The sequence below is a fragment of the Prosopis cineraria genome, unplaced genomic scaffold, assembly GCF_029017545.1.
Source record: "Prosopis cineraria cultivar Desert tree isolate PC_DT_omini unplaced genomic scaffold, ASM2901754v1 PC4, whole genome shotgun sequence".
Taxonomy (NCBI): domain Eukaryota; kingdom Viridiplantae; phylum Streptophyta; class Magnoliopsida; order Fabales; family Fabaceae; genus Prosopis; species Prosopis cineraria.
In genome coordinates this window covers 11,870,619-11,881,084 of record NW_026555335.1, presented here as the reverse complement: position 1 = coordinate 11,881,084, position 10,466 = coordinate 11,870,619, and the positions used below count along the sequence as shown (strand labels likewise).

The window sequence follows — 10,466 nt, the reverse complement described above, 5'->3', positions numbered from 1 at the left end:
CTCTGATTATTAAATATTTATTTAAGTATGAATAGGTATTTTTGAGGTTATAAAAAGGTGATTTGAGGCTTAAATATGATTTATTAAGGTATGAAAATTTTAGAAAAGAATTTGAAAAGTTAAATGAGGCATAAATCTTAAATTAGTGTTAATATAGATTATAGATCTAAGACTTTCTAACTCTTTAAATTAGAGTTATTTATTTTTATGTAAAATTAATATATAGTATTATGAAATAACTATGTAGATTGTGTTGACAAAGATTGTGGTGAAAGAGGAGTTGTGAAGGGAAACTTGTTATTCAAAACACAAGGTAACCATTATTAATGTATTGTGATGGGTGTGTTTGTGAATGGTTATGTGTTGTTTTATTGTTTGGAAAAAAGTATGAATTATTGAAAATAAATACTGGATATACTTGTTTGAAATTATTGTCAAGTGGGTAAAAAAATTTGTTTTTGTTTATCATGATGAGATATTATTGTTCGGATATATTTCTGTTTGGATATTTGAATGATGCATGACTTATCAGGGTATTTTAATATATGGTGTTAATGAAAATTTCTGTTTGGTTAATTATTACCACGTGGTAAGCCCTCATTGGACCCAATGAGTGGCGTGTCGCTTGGTCCAACTCACTTTTGGCCTGGTGATTTGGCGTCCGAGCATGGCAAAAGGAGGATATAAGGTGCAGTTATGCAAATTAAATACTTGTTCGGTTTGTTTGAAAATATTGTTCGGTTAAATATTTTGTATGCCCACTTAGCAATTGCATGATTAGTTACAACCGCATGCATCATTACATATTAATTTTTGGTTACTGAGACTTTTAAGTCTCATTCCCCGTGGTTAATATTTTTACAGGAGCGAGTCCGGCCGAGAAAGCACCAGAGGTGTAATTATGGTGTATGAAACACCATCTTTTATATTGCCTCTTATTTTGGATTATACAATGTATCTTGTGCCAACTTAAGACATATCTTCTTTATGAAGCATGTAAACTCTAATCCTTTTTATTAAAAGTATTTATATGACCAAGAAGATTATGTCTATCTCTCTTGATTTATGATTTGATTTGAATATCATGTCATGAGGATAATGTCTGTCCCTCATGGTTCTAATTGCCTTTTTGGATATTTTAAATCTTGTGTTATGTCTTGGATGTATCATGGTAAAAAAATTTTCTACCATGATAATGGTTTTAATAATTTATGAAAAATCAATTTGTAAATTTGAGAGTGTTACACCCGACATAAATTCTGGGCTCTAATCGGAAGTTGGCATTTTAGTTTTGCATAACAAGGTCTTTTATCTTCTTGATGAAAGGGTAAAGGCAATGATTTTGGGAGAATTTATTCTAAATGAAAGTAAAAGCCTCTAAAAAAATTAATAAAGACATTACTTTTACGAGCTGTAGCATTCCAACACAAGGTAAGGCCTACAAGTATTCTCAAGAATTTTGTGGCTATATATATTAGGATATATAGTAAACGAGACGTTTAGAGAATTGTTTTATATATACTATTATCATGAATGATACCACTTGCTACAAAGCTATTGTGCCATTGAAGTTGATTGAGCTATGAGTAAACCATCCTTCTCCAAGTGGGTTTCATGCATGTTTTCATCTTCTACAGTTTTTAATTATTTTGATTTGATAAACTTTTTTTTTGTTGTCCACCCGTTTCATCGAAGCTTTACCTTAATTACATTCAGATCCAACCCGCGTTGCGTACCTAGCTTTGATAGGTGAATTTTCTAACGAAAATTTTTTATATATACAAGACTCAAATTTAAAACCTTATTTAAATAAAATTGAGTCACTTATCATTCATATCGACTCCCATTTGATTTAATAAACTCGAGTAAGAAACAAGTGGCTTTTGAATGATTGAGTACAAAAGAGGCTCATGTGAAAAAGTGTCGTGAGCATCAATAGGCTAAGAGCAGAGTTAACTTAAAGAAATCCAAAAGTACGATAATTGTGTGATGCAGCTCATTGTTTCTTTAATTGAAAATCTGTCTTTTTTTTTTTTCCGGCCAAGAAGAAAATCTGTCTAATGTGAGGGAAAAATAGTTATGGAATCAATCCTTAAAACTCTGAGAAAGAAGTTTCTAATAAAAAGATATCTATAGACAAAAAAAAATAATTATATTCTTGGTGTCATAATTTAGAAAAAGAATTTATACGCTAACTGTACCTTTTTAAGGGAAAAGAAATCAAATTATAACATTAACAATTGGATTTTAAATCTATTAAAAAAAGAATAAAAAACTTGGTAACAAGCATTAGCCATAGACTAAATCAGGAATAAAAAAATATAAACATGTCTTAGTTTGGTTGGGAAAAAGAAAAATCCTTGGGTTTGCACGGGTCTATGGATCTCTGTCTTTCCCACCATGGACAACATATATATAACGACAAAAAGTTTGAAAGCAACGTGTTATATAAGTATATATTTTCTTTATTTAAAAATATAAAGTATTTTTTAAAAAATTAAATATTAAAAAATATAAAATATTTTTAATCTTTCAAGGTATAATTATTACCTTTAAAAGATAAGGTTAGTTGAAAAGTAGGTAACTACTTTATTGAGGATGAAATTTGATTAAAAATACCTTATATTTTTTAACAGAGGAGTATGTGTGCAAGATTTTTTTTATAACAAATATATATATATATATATATATGGAAAAACTAATAATAACCCACTGTACAACATAGTGTAACACTTACACATAATTTGTTAAAAATACTAATTTATGTAATTTTCAAATTTTCACTTTTTGTCACAGAAATATTGAAGATGTTTAAATAATTCATTAATAATATCATCATTACTAATTATTTTTCAATTCGGATTTTAGCTTCCACGCCAAAGGCCGGAGCCGAATTGCCACGAACCATTCCAGCGGCGAGAACCACCTGGGACCTGGCGCCATTATTTTAGGCAACCTGCGAACCGCTAAATATCTTTCTAATACTTCCAAGGAATAACAGAACGCCACGTTCGCATAACGGCAAACTTGGCGAACCATTTAAACCTTTCCACGGGACATCCCTTATTCCTAAATCAAAAGCCTACGTAGACATCACTGCACCAGATTATAAACTTGCCATACTTCGCCGCTTCAAAATTTATACATTTCTCCACTACAATAATTCAAATTACGCCAAACTTCGTAGATCTGCCTACAGTCGCATAGAGACTCCGATCGATCACATACATTGCTTCTTTAGTTTATCCGAAGCTTAAAGAAGCTCTCATCAATGCCGTTGCTATCAGCTGACGGAGAATTCAATCTTACGGTAAAATCCCCGTAAACCCTACTCGTGCGTCATTCGTATCTAACTCTTCTTTATACTCTTTCTTCGCAGCAATCTTCTCATTCTCAGCCTACTTTCACAATGGGGTGAGTCGCACTTTCCCTTTTCATCGTTCTCTGAATTTCTACATTAAATGTTGTATGTGGTCTTGCGTCGTGCATTTGCGTTCGTGTCCTTCTGATCCATTATGTGTTTTGCTCCTACACTCATTGGCATTTTGTTTTTGTTGATTGGTTTTGAGTTATTGTGTTTTTATGTTGAGGTTTCTGATTTTGTTTTATTTTATTTGTTATTCAATCCATCTTGCTCTCCAGGGAGTACACATTTGCGGATGCGGGGAATTTGGACCATTGTGCTAAGTACTTGAACCAATCGCTTGTTACGTACGGATTTCCAGCTTCTCTGGATCTTTTTGCAAATGATCCTGTGAGCGTCGATCTTCGATTTCGCAACTTGCTCTTTGTTTAAAGAGAATAAAAAGGTATGTTGTTTTTAATATCTGCCTGTGTTTATTTTGGTAGGTTTCCATCGCACGGACTTGCAATTGCATATACTTCTTGCTTCAGCAGAGACAGCGTGATGTTGAATTTAGAGATTCTGCTAATGAACAAAGACAACGGTAAATATACTGTTTACTCGATGTTCTGAATTACTTTTGTTCTCCCCTAGCGTACCCGATCCTTGAAGGCTTAGATTATATTCAAGGTTCATGTATTAGTATATAAACTGAAAAACCTTTTTAGTTGCTTATGCAGCTTCTCCCGGCTCTTTTTAATTTGAAAGATATTAAGGGTCCTTTTATCTTTGTGAATTTTTATTTGTAGGTGTTTGTTTTCCTTAGATTACTCAACATATAATGCTTTTCAATGTTCTGTTGACGTATATGGATCAAGAAAGTGTAGGATGGCCACAATGAGGCAATGATAGTTTGAACTAGTCACAAACTAGTATCAGAAGTTCAGAACATCACTTAAGTGTCGTGATTCATGTATATCTGATCGGGCTTTTCCCCTAATTTTCTTTGTCATAGACTGTTATCCGATATATCAAGATTGGAGGCCAAAGTTGAGAGACTTGAAGGACAGCTGCAAGCCAAAGACAGGGAGATAGCAACAATTACTAGAACGGTTAGATAGATGATAAAATGATAATCATGTTATAGCGAATACAAAACATACCATGACAGTTAGAGTGTGCCAATTATGGAAATATTTAATATCTAATAGTATTCTATTTTGCTGAGTAACTCTACTACATTGCATGGATATATATATATATATATATAGGGTTAATACCTTTGAAAATTCTTTCTTTTCAGGAAGCTAAGAACACATCAGCTCTCAAGGCCCAAATTGAAAAGCTACAACAAGAACGGGATGAATTTCAAAAGATGGTTCTTGGTAATCAGGTTAGAAAATGGATCTACATTTTTTTGCCGCTTGTTTCTGGTCAGTTCTCACTTGAAAATGGACCAATTCTGACATTTGGACAAAATTATATCAATTCTGCCAAAGCAAGTAAGAACTCAACAAATGCATGAGATGAAGAAGAAGGAAAAGGAGTACATAAAGTTACAAGAGAGGTTAAACCAAGTATTGATGGAGAAGAAGAAGGAATCTAGGTCAGGCATGGAAATAATGAATTTGCTTCAGGTATCAACTGTATAAACAGTCTCATTTTGCTTGTTAGCTTTTCATTTTCATGTTGATTTGTTATTCATGATGTGTGCGTTTTGTAAATAGAAAGAAGGGAGGCAACGTGGAACATGGAATGGAAAGAAGGCTGACAATGATTTTTATAAAAAGATTGTAATCTGCTTTGACCCTGTCATCATAACTCTTGATATTTTTGGCCAATGATTATCTCTCACATTTTGTTCAAAATATTTGAAGGTGGATGCTTATGAAGCGAAAAATCAAGGACTGGTGGCTGAGAATGCTGATTTGAGAGCCTTGCTGAGATCAATGCAGGTTGGCTATTGTTAATTGCTCCAATATCTTTAAGACAAATAAATTATGAGTCTAATGTCCCTGCTGCCCATGTTCTGTTGAATATTCTTATGATGTGATTTTGGATTCTTCACCAATTTTCTATTCCAGTGATAGCCACTTCTTATTTCAAATTTTTCCTTGCTTTCAATTTGATTATATTAGGACCTCCCTGTTTGTCTCTCTTTGCTGTGAATATCTCTCTGTGTGCCACTGTGCAGGAATTTTTTGGCTGATGGCAAGATTGACCTGAATTTTATTCTTACATCTTGCTCATTAGAACTAGCATGAAGTTGCCCCTTTCAAATGTAAACACTAGGCACTTTTGCTTGCGTGACTGCTACTTCTAATGAATAACATAGTTCTAAACTGTTGCATGATAGCAGCATCTTTTGATATGGTGGACTAGTAGTTGGGACAATGGTCTTGCTGTAACTGTCCACCAGTTCATTATGTTAAAATGGATATGGAAAAGGGAACTTAACTTTATCTACAAATAGTGGTGGTAAAATACTTCGCCGCATGATGAAAATGTTTACAAGAGGTCAGGCCCTTAAAAATTTTATCCATGTAATTATGTGTTTGAACTCAAGCATTTTGTTACTGGGTTTCATCTTGAGATTTTAGAAGCTGCCATTCAGTGCGTAGCTTTGTGTTTGATTCTGAGATATATGAGTGCCCTGCCTACAGGAGGATATGCGTGAGTTCTTAAATGCTCCCAATGGACCCTCAAAGCAATCGCTAGCTGCCAATGAAAAAGGTGAAAGCGATCCTTCACGATCTCCATTGGTTGGGAGGACGGTATGGAGGCCTTTTAGATTTCAGATACTTCCTTCCCAATGGAAAACAAGTATATTAGATTAATGACCTTGCCATCTGTAGGACGTGTTTGACCTACCTTTTCACATGGCCAGAGATCAAATAGAAGAAAGTCTTCGTAACAAGATGTCTTCAATAAAGGTATCTGTTCAATATCTCTGTCCATTTTAGTATTTTCATATATGAATGATTTTGGGATGCTAATGCCTTGAAATATGAAGGAGCGCATGGTTCAATTGCAAGATGCTCAGAAAGGAGCAGAAGTTTCCTCAGAAGCAACTGAAAGGGAACTTGAGCTTGAAGCTCAACTTGTTGAAGCAAGGAGCATCATACAGGAACAGGTAAGGCTATTTCCTTTAGCTATTACAAGATAGGTACTAGTCAATAATTTGTCCAGAAATTGAAGGGAAAGGGCGGAGGCATTTGCAATGCCGTCCTGGATCAAGATTAAACTGAGTTTCATCATTCATGCTTTTGAGCTGTCTGCTGTTGGAGCTAGCTGTTTGGCAATTTATTTCGTGCAGATTTCAGTTCATGTTTATTTGGCGATGCATATTTATTTAGAAGCTAATTCAATAATGGGTTTATACTTCAGGCTTCCATAATGTCCAAACATCTTGCAAAGTCTGAGAGGCCGAGGTACTTACAGTATGCTTTAGATTTGGGAAGTACTCCTTATATTTATCAATTATGTATATCTGCCTTCAATTGAATTGCCTCTGTAATTTTGCAGGCAATCTGTCATCTCATCCCCTGCTGAGGTATGCATTTATGCAGCTGTATTCTTTTTTCCCGTCATCTGTGAAGTGATTTTTTTTCCCTAACCATACAAGTAATTTGTAAGAGCATATCATGTTAATTTTTTTTATTTTTGTTCTTAGCTGTAAAAAAATGTATTACCTGTCTTGCTTGTTTGTAAAATCCTGATAGCACATGCTTACAAACTACTTGTGTTCATCCAGAAAAGAAAAACAAGAGGAAAGGAAAGGAAAGGAAAAGAAAAAAGAAAACTTCTATTCATGTTTATATTATGCCCACTTGAATTTTTGAATGAAGGATGCCTCGTAGTTTATAAAGATTGGGCGATGCTTCATACTGATAAGATAAAAAATTTGTTATTGCCATGGCATCTCATTTTGTGTTTCCGTCTGCCATCGCTTCCTAACGAACCCCATTACTGGTTATTTCGTTGTGATATTGTTGCCTTTTGATTTGCAGGCAGTGTGTAACTAGGAAAGCTGGGGCACAACTAGTTTAGTTCTTGACACGATTAATCAAGTCAACAGTGTCAGCATGTCTAACTAACCAATCTTGCTCTTGATTGTGTTAACAAGCCCACTCGAGGCTGAGATGTAAGATATAATATCGATGTAATTAGTATTTAGTATGTTGTGATTAATTAAGTAATGTTATTGCCTCTGTGGAACTGCTTTGAGAAGAAAAAGATATTTATGTGTCACAAGCATTACAATCAAATTTAATAGCATTTCATGTTGGATGCTTTAATATTTGATATTGCTGCTGCAGGTTCTGGTAAAATTCACGACGCAATTGAGTGGGATAAATGAATAGTGTGAGAGACTATTTGGAGTTTAGTTACTCATTTTTTATAATATATATATATATATATATTTTAAAGAAACAGACAAATGTCATGTATGATATACTTCCTGTGGTCCAAAATATAAGTATTTTCTCCCAACCAATTTTAGTTCAAAACATCAGCACTTAGAATTTGTCAAAAAAAAAAAATCATTTTACCCATTGTATTTAATAGCACTTTTTTTTTTGTTTTTATAAATTTATGGATTGGCTATTGAACTGAATAAGTCGGATGGTAGTTAAACCAGTATAATTAATTTAACATATATTTTCATATTTTGATTATATATATAAGCGAGATTTTAAAAATATTTTTGTTTTTATTTAATGAAATATCATTTTATTCAAGTATGATGTACTCGAATATTTTGTTGTTCTTATTCCTAACATATAAGCAAATGTTCTAAATGCATAAAAAATAATTACTCTAGACGATTGAAAAATTGTTTGAATTAAAAAAGTTGTTCACTAAGCCCATTTTAAAAGCATGTTAAAGCAAAATGAAAAGAATTTTATTGAATATAAAAGTTTAAATAATTAACTAGAAGTATATAATTTTTTTTTAATAAAAGGGTCGAATGATCAATTAAAAATATAAAATCAATGAAAATACAATTCATAAATTAGTAAAGGTAAAGAAAAGAAAAGAAAGAAATACAATGTTGATTAATCTGTTACACCAGCACTGAGCTAAATTAACATAGCATAATGTTGAATGTTTTGTTAAATAACACTTTTTTTCTGGCGAGATTGTAAAACCAAGAAATCTCCATTATATATGATAATCTTTAAATCTCCTAACTATAAACTTCTTATAATAGATTGATTGTTAGTATCCATCACCCATTGCAAGATGTTACGAAGGCAAGCTTGCAAGAAGCCGCACGAGGAAGAACGAAATGATTTTGTGATAAGAAATCATTGCAGCTCTTCTTCTCCAAAATAGAGTGTTGCTTCAGAAAAATTGATGTTCTTTCTCTTGAATTTTGAAATTTTGATAGTCCGAAGAGAAGAATCATTTGCAGAATTTATACCAACTGATGAGTAGCAAACATTGACAATTTTCCTCGGAGAAGAAGCATTCAAATTATTATTCTCCTTGTGTTTAGATGAATCTCCAGAAGAATTCCAAGTATAAGCATATCCAAGAAATTTCATCCGTTCCTGAAAATCTTTAATTACTTGATGCGGCATTAAAAGTTTCCCTTTATTACTTTCTTGCCATCCATATGAAGTGTAGAAAAGCAAAAAATTTCCTCAACCTTAGAAAGATCATTATCTCTATGTAATCTATCAGAAACTCTAAGAAACCAGTAGATCCAACCTTAATAAGAAATTTCTTCCAGACAAATTCTCATAAAGCCAAACCAAATGGCTTTAATAAAAGGACATTCACAAAAAATATGATGCAAGGAGTCTTGAGGGTAATGCAAAAATGCAAATTTAATTGATGACAAATATAATTTTGCAGCAACGACGAGAAAGACTACTCTAACTCTATATCATGTAATCATATCCATATATATATATATATATATATATATCATAATGTCAATCTCGCCTTGCCATGGAAACCAGGATTTTTAATGGAATAATGCATCGGAAAGCAACTCAAAGACTTTCCATATATTCCTCGGCCGGCAGGACTCTGTGAGCGACTTGAAGAACAAGAATGAAAAACAGAGAAACTCGAATCAAACGGCAAAGACGACATAGCCACAGATTCACGATCAGAAGAAAAGCACTCTGACCTTGCAAATATCGCATCCTCAACACTACTATCTCTGATGACCTTCTTACTCAAACGACTCTGTTTCCTGAGCATGCTGGTTGCTTCACCAGTCACATTTCTCTTCCAAAATCGCAGCCTGGTCGACCAGTTTGACGAGGAAGGCTTATTAGAGATCAAGTGGTGATGATGAGAAATGGAAGGCCTGGGAAGATTGGAACTGAGAATCGCAGGTGGTGGGGTGAGTGGAGGAATGTGTTGAAGATGATGTTGTTGAGGATGTTTTGGGATTCCAGGTTGCATTTCCCATTTGAATGGGACTCCTTCGTTGCATCGAAAGTACGATAATCCCACAGAGTCGTCGTTTCTTGAGAGATCATTAATGTTTTTGTGATTCCCCTTGAAGTCCATTTGTTACAGCCTTCAATTTTTTCAAGCTTCTCCATTGCACGTGTATGTGTGTGTCTTTATAAAGAAATTCCTTTGGGCCATGCATGGATGGAGTATTTGGGAGACAAAAAGTTAGGCGGTTAATTTGGCTTTGTTTATCAGAATGATCTAATATAGTTGTTGGCAAAACAAAAAAAATGTTGATTTACTTCGCCTGTGTTTTGAAAGATGGTGTGGTAGGGACTATATCACCGATTAGATTAAATAAATGAGATTCAATTACTAATTTTTGTATATGTAACAAATTTAGTTGAAAGGAATCGATCTATCATTTGTTTTTCATATATTATGAGAAAGATTAGTTTTTATCATTGGTGTAAGATACTTCTAGGTAGTTTCAAAAAATAAAAGAGACTCATCATATATATATGTTACACACTTTCATATGCATGTTACATGTGAAACACATTTCAACATTGTATGTGAGGATATTTTTCCTGTCTAAAATGTTACAAAAACATGTTATAAACTTATTTAAAAAATCATAATGACATGCATGTGAATAAAAATTAATGTTAATATTTAGTGAAACTCACGGATTAATTTTCTT

General features: G+C 33.3%; 1 protein-coding gene across 2 annotated transcripts; it reads left to right on the top strand.

The window, feature by feature from the left end:
- The first annotated feature begins 3,083 nt into the window (after positions 1–3,083).
- On the top strand, positions 3,084–7,823 carry LOC129309438 (uncharacterized). 2 transcript variants are annotated; one of them, XR_008592915.1, is made up of 16 exons: positions 3,084–3,310; positions 3,380–3,414; positions 3,643–3,754; positions 3,850–3,947; positions 4,359–4,455; positions 4,647–4,736; positions 4,843–4,980; positions 5,071–5,136; positions 5,221–5,298; positions 6,007–6,117; positions 6,199–6,276; positions 6,357–6,476; positions 6,731–6,774; positions 6,869–6,896; positions 7,354–7,487; positions 7,663–7,823. XR_008592915.1 is itself a non-coding variant. In XM_054951017.1 (15 exons), exons 1-15 carry the CDS (start codon positions 3,272–3,274, stop codon positions 7,366–7,368), a joined length of 1,149 nt encoding a protein of 382 aa, XP_054806992.1. In that variant the 5' UTR covers positions 3,084–3,271; the 3' UTR covers positions 7,369–7,624. The 2 variants fall into 2 exon arrangements, 1 of the variants encoding a protein (XP_054806992.1); XM_054951017.1 differs by lacking the exon at positions 7,663–7,823 and having other exon boundaries at positions 7,354–7,624.
- Positions 7,824–10,466: the final 2,643 nt, after the last annotated feature.

What these genes read in the sequence shown, in the direction of transcription:
- LOC129309438 (XM_054951017.1), top strand. Translation starts at nt 3,272, where the DNA reads ATGCCGTTGCTATCAGCTGACGGAGAATTCAATCTTACG. An exon ending in TAGCAACAATTACTAGAACG is followed by an intron (nt 4,456 to 4,646) that starts GTTAGATAGATG and finishes CTTTCTTTTCAG; the next exon opens with GAAGCTAAGAACACATCAGC. An exon ending in ACAAGATGTCTTCAATAAAG is followed by an intron (nt 6,277 to 6,356) that starts GTATCTGTTCAA and finishes TGAAATATGAAG; the next exon opens with GAGCGCATGGTTCAATTGCA.